We start from the raw sequence: 12,188 nt of genomic DNA, 5'->3' as shown, positions 1-12,188 counted from the left end.
AGAATTAGCTGCCTGTTGCCCCTCCATCCAGTAGTTACTCTTCACACCCATGATACAGTCATACAGATGACAAGGTTTCTTGGAGCGTATGGAGGAACAAAAGTCCTAATATGTGGAACATGGATATTAACCATTGTAGAGTCACCTTTGAAGAGGGTGTCTTTGAAGCCCAGAGTGATTCTTTTTTTCCAAGCAAAAAAAAAGCAGTTTACACTTTTGGCAGCAATTTTCTGTCTCCTCTGTGCTATTATGGGAGATGTTGTGTTTGCGCCTTCACAGATTGACTCCTTCTGTGCTCCTGCCGGAGCCTGCTGAGAAGTAATGTATGTTCACGGAGAGGGGGCGGCAGTGGGGTCTGCTGCCTTAGAGCTGTTGTGTAGTGGAAGGAAGTCAGAGAGTTAAACTCTTGTGTTCAGAGGACAGAGGAGCAAGGTCAGTTTTAAATTTTGATTTGCGATTGAGATTTTCTGTGAATTTTTTTTAACTAAGAGGAAAAGGGCTTTTTAACAGTAACAGCCATACTTAAGATTTTGGTAGAATTTTTCATCTTCAGAGCTGGCTCTTATTCAGGCAAAAAGCTCCTGCTGAGATCAATGTGAATCTGACCCATGCTGATTCTCTGATCAAATGGGCAGTGAGTTCTGAAGGAATAGGAACTCAAGGAGAGTCAGCAGACCTACCTTCTATCCTTGGTTTACCTGGGACCGGCGCTGTGACCTTGGGCAAGTCATTTAACCTCCTTGCTTCTTTGTAGTCTATTTTTACTTCCCTGTAAATACTAGCCTTTCTTTCCCCCACTCTGCACCCAGTTTTTTGGGATATAGTTATGTGGAGGAATACAGTCATATATTAAATATGAAATTAAAAGAATCTGCTTATAGGTTCTGTGATTTGGTAGATTTTTTTGTACATTTCTCAACTTTGTTTCCTTAAACATTTTCTTGGGGCTATATACTAGGTACTCTTTTTCCCCCCCCCTCTAAAATAACAATCATATGTATGTTCTTAGATATGACATTTCTCTTCTTGATGACTTAGTTTGTAGAGATAAGAGGGAACTAAGTCAGTGATACGCTTAGGTTTCTTTTGTCCTCTGATTGCAAATTTATGGTTTTGTTTTTACATTATCTCCATTTCAGAAGACCTAGCTGGAAGCCAAAGAAAATGTCTCTGATACCTGTGACATGGAGTGGAACTGTCAGGGCTGCGTATTATCCAGAAGTGGGGTTCCAACATCTAAGTTGGTCTTCAGTACAGAGAGTCTCTTAGCTGTCACATTTCCCTCTTACGGAGCCTGAGCTGGCTTTGTTTTCCTCTGCTGATATGAATTATTTATCCTCTACTCACCCAAATGAAGGATGAAGCCATGCTATGCATTGTGCTGCCTATCTGTAATAAAAGCAAGCCTTCTTCTGAAAGTAATTGATTTTCAGATATTTACCTGTGAGAGTCACAACTTTATTTTATTTTGTGCATATTGGCCTATAACCAGAGAATCCATTCACAGCTGGAAAATTCAGCTGAGGCACCTCTAGTTTATTTCATCTGCCTCACAGTGGAAGTGCCAGCTAGGAGCAGCCTGTATTCTGACATACATCTGCCTGCCTTTTCTGGCTTCACAATGCTAAGAAAAAAGGCCCAGTGGGAAGAGACCTGGATGTCACTTTTCATGGTGTGGTTTTATGCTAATCAACTTTTGTTTGCCATCCAATATGTAGTTATGATGCTTGACAGGCTAACCTTGTTTATTTCTTTGACCTCAGAGCTTATCAGGATAACATTCACCTCTAGGAGCTCTGTTTCCTAATCTCTTTAGCAAGAAAAATTGCAGAGGAATTTTTTCATTTATTTTCAATTGTCTACTGTGTTGCCAGGCCCCATGCTAGGCCTCAGAGATATGAAGATGAAAAAGACTTTGTCCCTGCATTTAAAGATCTCAAAGTCTAGTTCAAATGAGAGAACTAAGTAAACAATTTTAATTTCACATTTAAGTGCAATATAATAATAATTATTATAATTATAAATTACTATAAGGAAGCATTTATTGATTGCCAACCATGTACCACGAAGTATTTTAAACATTTTTTATTTCTCACAACAGTCCTAACAAGTGGCTAATACATTATCTTCATTTCTCAGCCAAATGAGAAAACTGAGTTGCAGAGAGGTTATACATACACTAACGAGGTCACTCAGCTAAAAAGTGGTAGAGCCAGTATTCAAATTCAAGTAGTCTGACTTGAGAATGTGGGCTCTTAACCACTACAGTATAATGATTCTCTATAATAAATATGTTGGATGTAGAATAGGATACTACTAACTCAGAATAGAGAATCAGAAAAGATAGAATTTGTGCTGGACTTTGAAGGATGGGTGTAGGGGTAGGGTTTTGCAGATGGAAAGGGTAGGAAGGCCATACAAGCACAGAGATCAGCATTTCTAAAGGCCCAGAGGAATGAATACGCATGTGCTGTATGGGGAATGGTGAGGAGCTACATGACTGGACTGTTGGCGGGGGATGAGACAAGGGTGGCTGAGTGTCCCTTGTACAGGGTCTTGTGTGCCATTTGAGGCACCAAAAGGTTTGTACCATTTCCTGCTAGGCTTTACCGCTTGACTACAGCATGGTCCTATTCATAGAAGAAATGGATGGACTTCTGAATCTTATGGATCTCTTCCTGTAGTCACATCTCATGAGTTGTTATGTGTAAATTGTTTGCTTTCTCTGTGCCTCAGTTTCTCCATCAAGTAGCACATTTTACTATACTTAAAGGACAAGTATTTTATGAAGCATTAAAAGTATTCTCCGTTTGGGTTTCTTCTTTTATATGGGAAAACAAGCAACTGAGATAAAGTAATTATAAAAGGAAATTGTTTGTTTGATTTCTATCTTATTTATACCTTGTTTTGACAGCTCCAGCCTTCCTCTAACTTAAAATCAAATTTGGAGAGTAGATACCCAGTTCCTTCTAAATTGACGGAGATAAGGAATACTAAAGCACCAACATTTTCCAAATAGATTTAAGGCTACAGATGTTGCTTAGAAACTAGTCAAAGAATTACATTGATGTCACATTTGTCCCTGAGTTCGAGCTGGTGCTGCCGAGTCTGGCTGGAGCCTAGTTCTCTTCTTCCTGGTTTATCTGCGTAGCCACTTTGGACTGGCACTAAGCATAACAGATTTTAGGAAGTGAAAAACCTCCAGTCTGGGTCTTAAGAATAACTAAATTTGATGTCATCGGTTGTGCCCTCCCTCACCTGTGGCAGCCACAGCAAAATGTGGATAGTGGTGTCTTTTCATTTTAGGAGCAACCTGCTGCTGGTCTCTAGCATCTTCCACTTTCTGTCAGTGAGAGGCAGGCAAGAGGTGAATAATTCCATTTCCCCAATAACTTCCAAGGAGCCTTCCTTTTTTTGTAAGTTCCGTGTGGCTGAACTGCATTCACCTCTTTACCCGGAAACCCACAGCACGTGTCTGTACCAGATGGTGGGAGCAGAAGCGGGTGTGTTTTTTTGTTTTGTTTTAGGTTTTTTCTTTTTCTTTTCAAGACGGTATGAAGTTTAGAGTCATTGAGTGCAGGTTTCTTTAAAATTAGAACTGCAAGAAGGTAGTTTCAGAACATTGAGAAAGGTGTCCAAAGGCTGTGATAAAACTGGGGTACCGTAAATGGTGAGGTCTTTGCCAAGGACCAGTATTCACGTGCCTGTCCTGTTTGGACCTAGGACCTACCTATGAGTGGTTATAGGGTCATAAAAAAAATAACTTCTTTAGCCACAAGCAGACGTTTTAGGGAAGAAAAACACTTTCTTACATAAGTGCCTCATTCCCCCACTCAGCACCACTACCAGTTGTTCCCTGTAGGTTGTAATGTGGTTGTAAAACAGAAAAGCATTTTGTTTCCTTGGTGAGTACATGTCTCCTTCCCCTCTGGTTCTGTCAATTCTATTTAAAGGAAAGTGAGATTGAGCATGAGAAAAACTGTACAGAGAGGGAGGGGCTGACAGAATTACAGAGAAGGTAGGCAAAGAAGCATTTCTCAAGCTGTCCCTGGCTGCCAGATGCATCTTGGTCCAGATGCTGTGGGGCAGTGTGCAGTTTTATCCCATCTCGCAGCTACTGCCACTCAGACAAGAACCAGTTAAAACTGACCAAGCTGCCAACTTTGCCCTGACTTTCAGGGTTGTTCAGGATTAACAGCTGAACAGCTCTAATAGTGATACCTGCTTATGTGTCGAACATAAAATAGGAGCTAGACCTACATATATTATTTCAAAGCTTAAAAAAACTGTTAAATATAGTTATTCTCATCCTCTTTTTACAGATGAGGAAATTGATATTATAAGAAGTTAAGTGACTAAGCCGTGGTCACACAGTTAGAAAGTAAGTCAGCCAGGATTAGAACCCAGATCTATCAGGCTTAAAATTCCGTGCCTTCAACCACCACGCTATCCTGCCTTTCTCAGGAGATGGAAAATTCACATCTTCCAACATCTTGGCTGGGAATAAGTAAAGTTAATGGATGGAGTTGTGACAAGCCAAGAGGGATTTGGCGTTTTTATCAGAAAATTTTTTTTCATTTTCTTTATTGAGTGCCAACAAGCAGTTTGTATGAGACAGAAGTTGAGGTGGAACTTGCCAGGAAAATGCCTAAGGTGGAATGAATAGGAACTTCTCTCCCCAGACAGGTAAACATTAGTTTGCTCCCTGGCTTTTGTGGAGCGGGCAACTGCCATCACCTCTTCTGAAAGAGCCACTGTTCACCCAGTGGCAGGTGCAGGCCAACTGTTGTCATGACAACAGCAGGAGAGGCAAGCAGTTTAATTCTAGAACTGATAATTAACTGGGGGTGGGGTGGAGGTGGGGAGAGAAATGGGGGGATAATTGTTTCAGAAGGGAAAACTTAGCAATTACCAGCCAGCTGCATAGATATAAAGGCCAGGCACAGATGCCCCAGCCCAGCATGCCCCTGGAATTCAGCACTCATCCCCTCTGGTTAGGAATTTTTGATAAATGAAAATGAAGGGTCGAGTCCCCAGCCAATCAAGACTCTTTAAGGAACCAAATAAAGAAGGAGGAAGTTACATACGCTGTAAAAGGAAATGCAGGGGGCCAGATAAATGACTACCCTAAATGACATTACCCAGCCAGAAGCAATCCAGAAATACTATCCAAACTCTGCAGGAAGAATTCACACTTGGAGATAAAACAGGACCCACAAGGCCTACCATTGTGAGTTTCTACTTCTGTGGATGGAATGAGGGGAGAGTGGCATATTAGAAAGAAAGTAAAAAGAAGACTTACAGAGGTGATGAACTTGTTTAGGTCCTTGATCATCACGGCTATTAGTCTATCACCCCCTCAGAGATTGCAATAGTGAATGTAAGCTAAGCATTCCACATGGATCATCTATCTCATTTAAGCCTTACAGCAACCTAGGAGGACAGTGCTGTTATTATTCTCATATCAGACTTAGACATGTTCAGCACTTTGCCCAAGGTCACAGAGCTAAGTCAATATACTGAATCCTATTATCCTATTGATTTGCATTTTTAAAATAAAACCTCTACTACTCTATGGGGAAGTCGTGGTCCCAATCTAGAATAAAATCAGACTTAAGTAGATATAAACAGTTTAAAATAAAAAGGAAAATAATATTTTTTGTAGTAGAATAAATGTAAACTACAAAATAAAAATTACTAGATAAGCAGTATTGGAGAATGTCCTGTGTTTGAGATCTGTCAGACTCATAGTTCACAGATTAGCCCTGTGTCTCAGGCTCTGACCAGATGAATAAGTGTGAGCCAGGATTTCTTCCTAACTTGTTCTGTGGCTCAGGGCATGTTAAGGCTTGGAAGAGGAGATGACATTACACAATGCAAAGTGACTGTCCAAAACTCCTCTAATGATATATTTTCACCAAACTTCCATGTTTTATGTATTGTTCATGGGAAAAATGCCATAGTGTATAGCAAGACCTCCCTGTATTCCAGAGTGTATGTGTAATGTACACATGTGTGTATGAGAGAGAGACAAAGAAAGAGTTGGGGGAGGGGGAGAGAGAGAGGGGGGAAAGAAGGGGGGGAAGAGAGAGGGAGAGGGAGGAAGATTTTCCTTTAAAACAGCGAGTCTCAGTGAGAGGAGAAGCGTGGTGCTCATTCAGCAGTGTTTACAGATCACCTACTTTGTTCCAGGCATTGTCTTTGGTGCTCAGAATATAGTTTTCCACAAAATATTGAAGGTCCATGCCCTCAAAGAGCTAATAGTCTAGAGTCTCAAGGAAGGATTGAGGAATGTAAGTGGTATGTAATTTAAAATCACATTTTAAAGAAACCCATATTACTTCTTCTGTTAAAACCTAATACAGGGAATAAAACTTGCCTAGTCCTTCTGGCTAGTAGGAAAATGTGTAAAAGATAGAATGCAGGAGAAGTATAGGTTGATAATCACTACTTAAAACTATGAGCTTCCCCTTGATTTTCCAGAGGTTTGACAAACTAATAAGTTGATGTTGCCTTTGCAAGTGAAACAATTAATATCAAAATTTGGGAGCTCCACTGACACAGTTATTATGCTGGAAAATGTAATTTTGTCTGCATAATGGAAGTGGGATCATTTCAAGAAGATCTCATTAATGTGCTGTTCATCTACAAAGAGCAATGTAACCTTTCTCTTATTAGATTAGTGCAGGGTCATGATGCAAAAGGTGGTTGGAATAATTCTCAGTCTTTTGTTCTAAGAAAATAAATCAAGCACTGACTAGGAGTCTAGATATGGAAATCAAAATCATTGAAGACAGAAAAACAATGTAGCCACTCATTCTGAAATTGGCATAACCTTCTTTCATTTCTGTAGGTTTCATTCCATTGAGCCATTTATTTAACAAATTATATCCAATGTCTGCTATGTGCAGGCAGTGCTAGATGTTGCAACTATCATAGAAATCAAAACCAAAAACAGTCCCTTTTTTCACGGTGCTTACTATATAGTGATTGGTCTCTCCTCCGCATTTCAGGGCCATACATCTGTTCTGTGTCTGCTCAACTCTCCACAAGCTTAAAGAATCAGCACCCTACTAAAAAGATGCATGTCATGTGCAGTTATAAATGGAAATCCCCCAGTGCAGGGCCTTCCCAGGTATATTAGACTGAACACTGATTGAGTTGTTGACTTAGTCTTTTAAACTAGGGTTCCGTGGTCCAATAAGTTTGGCAAATGCTGCTTATTTACCCACTCTTGGAGTTCCACAAGTACCATGGTACAATAAAGTCTTCGAGCAGTCCCGTGATAATGAGACTTACTTACTTTGTTTAACCCAGCATTTCCAAACTTATTGACCATAAGGATCCTTTAACCCCTATCACAGAAATATCCTTTAGAAACAGTGTTCCTCAGTTGGATGTGGCTCGTCGTCCGCTAGATGCTGAGACCTACTGCTGATGATTTGCCATCTAGAAAGAGAGTATAAGAAATGTAAGGCAATATATAGTAAGAGTCCACATCTCTTAGGTTGAAATCTTGTTGTACTCCAAAAAACTAGGTCTTCTGAACCATTTCTCTACTGTTATTGATGTAATTTATGTCTAATACAAATGGGAATGTAGCTATCAGAGGTACAAATAATTGAAACTGGTACACATTCCTGGCAAAAGAAAGTCTAGAGAGGGCCACTGGGATATTTTTTTTTAATTGACATGAAAATGAAACTTGGATGTCCGTGATTCCATTCAAAAATAAAATATCCATCATAAATAAGTTTTTTGTTCCTTTCGTCTTAATAACATAATACATGTCACTTTTTAACAATAAAAAAGTTGTAGTTCCAGTGTATACCAAGCACCCAGCACATTGCCTAGTATGGAGTAGACCCTCAAATATTGGTTGAATGAATGACTGAAACAGACAGTGACGAGGAACATTACTAAATACAAAGCAATACAGAACAATGTCATTTTTCCTCTTTTAAGTCAGTGTATAAAGTAGGCGTATCCTTCTGTTACATGATAGTGCCTCTTACATCTAATAGCTATCATATGCCTACCACAGGTTGGGGGAACTAAGAAAATATATATATAAAAGTATTTTGCAAACTTAAGTGCTGCATCTAAGTAGTTGCGTTTGTTTTTTTTACCAGTGGTCATGGAGGTGCTCAGCATTCTATGTGTCAGAAATTTCCCTGATATGACCAGGCCCTGATGCCAAATGGATTATACACCAGGATCGCAGTATTCTGACTTACAGACCAGGATAGGAAGGCAATAAGACTAGGATGTCAGGCCTTTGATAGTACTTCTCTGTCCCTCAGTTTTCTCATCAGTCATCTAGGGGCCATAGCACCCACTCAGTCTATATTTAGGATCAAATGCGATAACCTGCATGAATGATAGTAAGATATGCAAATAAGAAATGTAAATGATGCTCTATACCCTTCGAAAGTATAAGCATTAAACAAGCAAAACAGAACTGGATGATATAAAGTTGTCTTTTCATAATGTTATTTGTTAAGACATAATTGTGTTTGTAACCTGAGGTTCATGTATGAGTCATTTAAACAAATATTTATCAGCAATAACAAAGGAAACAAGAAGATTACCCTTGATTCAGCACCTTTACAATTTACAGGGTGTACACAGACATCTCATCTCCTTATTCGAACAAACCTGAGAGGTGGTTTTGCTATCGCCATGTTACATAGATGAGGAAATTGAATGAGAGTAAGTGACCTGTCCAGGGTGTCCCAGCTAGAGCTAGGAGTGGCAAGAGTCAGGACTTGGAGTCAGGCCTTCTTGTTACACATCATGTGCCTTTGCTCTCATAGCTGCTTTTGTTCAAAACATAACTCATTCTCCTCCCTCTCCAGCATGCTTCTGACCTTGACTTCTCCTTCTCCGTAAATGGCATCATCTTGTCTCAGGCCAATAACCTAAGAGTCATACTCAGTATCTCTCTTTTCTTCACATTCCAAATCCAATTAATCAGCAAATTTTGTCAGATTTACCCTCAACTATACATCAAATCCAAGGACTTCTCACCTCCACTCCCTCACTATACTGGTCTGGGCCACATAATTTCTCTCCAAGAATTCTACTGTCGTTCCCTCATTGCCGCTCTTACTCATCCTTCCCCTCACTGTAACCCCTCCATTCCATTATTCACATAGGTGCTAGAATGATCTTTTAGGAAACAAAGGAAGTCATGTAATTATTCTATTTAGAATGCTCCAGTATGAATTATATCATGTCTGGAACTTGCTTCAGAGTAACCTGGGGGGAAGAGGACCTATAAAGTCACACAAGATGAGATTCCCACCATCCTCACATCTGCTGCTTACCCCATTGCTCACTCCAGCTATGCAGCTTTCTTACTCTCCTTCAGACAGAGGTCACATTCCTTCCTACTTCAGGGCCTTCGTGCTTGGGTTCCCTTCCGCCTGATGCTTATCCCCAGATCTTCACATGGCTCATTCTCTCACATTATCTAGGCTTCTGCTGAAATGTTGCCTCTTCAGACCTTCATTCCTTCCTTACCTGCTTTGGTTTTCTGCATATACTTGTCACTGCATGAAAATGTATTATGTATTTAACTTATTATTTTCTTTCTTCCCCACTAGAAAATAAATGTTATGAGGTTAAAAGCTTTGTCTTTTTCACCACTGTACTGTCAGTGCCTAGAACATTATAGGGACACAGTTAATTTTTGAATAAACAAATAGCTATGCAAAACCTGTTTTCAAAGTTGTAGAGAGAACCCTGGTTTGGAATAGGAAAACCTTAGATTCACTTGATTATATTCTCGGTCTGTCACCTTGTGCAGGTCATTTACCTGCAGCTGTTATTTGTGAATCTGCCTTTGTTATCCACCAACAGCCTGTGAGTTTCTGAATGGCAGCATCTGTACTTGATTTTTCTTTATCTCAGTAGTAGATGTAGCAAGTCTGTTACACTGTTTGATAACTATATACATGAGCAGTGCTTTGCTGTGTTCCAGACTTGGAAAATGACTGACAAGGGCTCCTGAATCCTTGGCTCTTCTTTAGATAATAATGATCATGGCCATAATAGCAAACACTGACTGAGGTCTTACTGTGTGCCAGGCACTTTTCTAAGAGTGTTACGTGTCATGAGTTCATTTAATCCTTATAATAGCCCCATAGGGGTAGAGGCTGTTACTATCCCCATTTTCCAGATGAGGGAAATTAAACACAGAAAGGCCAAGTAATTTTCCCAAGGTCACATAGCCAGTAAATGATAGAGAGCCAGGGTTTGAACCAAAGCCATCTGGCTGTAGAGTCTGTATTTTTAGCCAACTCTCTCTACTGCCTTCTCAAATCACCACGGTAGGCTTACACTGAGGTAGGTAGGCAGGTAGATAGATAGACAGACAGATAGATAGATAGATAAATTTAGTAAATAAATATTAAAAAAATAAAAGTTCACCCATGTACACCTGCTCTAAAGAAGGGTTTTAATCTAAGTATTCCAGGCTAGTTTCTTTGCTCCTTTCACTTAAAGCTACGCACATGCCCTGTCTGCTCTGTTTGAGCCTTCTGAGAAGGGTAGGGATGCAGCAGTGAGAGCTTTGGATGGAGCAAACTGTGCACTCAGGACTGTGGAGAGATTTGGGCAGTGCTCTTTCCCTGTCCTTGGCAAGTGATGGGCTGCAGAGGTGCTTTCATGTCAGTGGCCACCCTTTCAGCTGCAGACGTGTGCCTTGTCCATGATGAGGTTGGAGAACAGCGGCCTGTCTGAGCCAGCAGTAGTGCAGGCTGCTTGCTGTCTGGAAAAGCAGGGTGCGAACTCAAATGTATCATCCTGAGATAGTTTCCAAAATAAACAGATTTTTTTGTGCTGACTCTTGCTTTTCTAACTGAGGCCTGTTTCCTCTTTCTTCTCTTAAAACAATCTTTCTAGAAGGCATTTCTCTTCTTCCCTGCCTTTGAGTGATAGGGCTGACATCTGGGAAGAAGGAAGTGATCTACTCCTTCAAAACTTATATCTCCATCAGACCTGAAAGTTGTTTAAAATTCAGTCTTTGCCTCTGGAGCTCTTGAGTCAAGGTGAGGAGTGCTCAAGCCAGCCTTCTGACTCCCTGAGAACTGGAAGTAAGAAGGGTGAGCTCTTGTCCTGAATCAACCATCATCAGTCAGTAAAGAAGTCTTTAGGAGGGAATCTTTGCCTGCAACCAGGGGGAAATGGCAGAGGATAGTCAGAAGATTATATGTGTGTACTACCCCATTATATATAAATAAAGGACTTGCACATCGTGGATTCTGGTATCTGAGGGGCATCCTGGAATCAATTCCCTGTGGATATCAAGGCATGATATCATATATGAAATAATCAGACAGCTTTAAGATAATACGTAATTAAAAACTGAATGTGTATTTTAGACTCCAGCAGTTTTAAGAGTTCTCAGAATTAGTGTGATGCACTGGTTAAAGAATATGGGCTTTGGGGTCAGAGGTTCTGGGTCTGAATTCCAGCCTCATCACCTACTAGCTATATAACTTTAGCCCTACTATTTAAATTCCTTAGGCCTTGCTTTTCTCATCTGCAATATGAAGATGATAATAGTATCTAAAATAAGATTACTGTGAGGATTAGTGAGATCATTCATTCATTCATTCAGTTAAAAAAAAAAATCTTCTGAGTGCCTTCTTTGGGCAAGGCACTGTTCTAACTGCATGGGGTACGTAAGTGCCCCTGAAATCTCAGTGACAACAACAACCACAAACATTTACTTCTCTCACATACTGCCTGTCCACTGCGGATCAGCTTTGGCTCTGCTCCCTTCTCCTTCATGCTAAGACCAAGGCTAAAGAACAGCCCCTGCATGGGACATGCTGGCCAGGGGAAAAGAGCAGGGACAGAACGGTGCAACCCACCCCAGTGAGCAGGGGACCACTTTTGAGGCAAGTGAGAAGTGACTTCAGATCGAGAGAAGAGTCCTGAAGCTCCACAAGATTAGAATATCGTTGCTGTGATTCACATGAAAGATCTTGAAGTTCTAGGATTCTAGGCTTGGATTAGAACAGTAGCAGTGGGGAGAAAAGAATAGGTGGGGGAAACGTGGGTCTGGGGACTGGAGAGGACTTAGTGAGTGGCTGTATTTGAGAAATAAAAGAGAATGATAGAGCTAAATCAAGAGCACTGGCTTCCAAGCCTCGCTCTGCTGCTACTTAGTTATACAA

At 40.5% G+C, this 12,188-nt stretch overlaps 1 protein-coding gene across 3 annotated transcripts in view; it reads left to right on the top strand.

Moving 5' to 3' along the window:
• Positions 1–12,188, top strand: part of TRIM44 (tripartite motif containing 44) — a 109,729-nt gene that overhangs the window by 66,249 nt on the left and 31,292 nt on the right. The window contains exon 5 of one of the 3 annotated variants that reach the window (XM_057552500.1): positions 1,140–1,284. The exons of the other annotated variants lie outside the window; for them this stretch is intronic. Coding sequence (XP_057408483.1) covers positions 1,140–1,269 — 130 coding nt within the window. The 3' untranslated portion in view covers positions 1,270–1,284. Of the gene's footprint in view, positions 1–1,139; positions 1,285–12,188 lie in introns of those variants that run through there. 3 annotated transcript variants of the gene reach the window in all.

This window comes from Balaenoptera acutorostrata, chromosome 9 (assembly GCF_949987535.1).
Source record: "Balaenoptera acutorostrata chromosome 9, mBalAcu1.1, whole genome shotgun sequence".
Classification (NCBI taxonomy): Eukaryota; Metazoa; Chordata; class Mammalia; order Artiodactyla; family Balaenopteridae; genus Balaenoptera; species Balaenoptera acutorostrata.
This window is presented reverse-complemented; position numbering and strand designations above follow the sequence as displayed.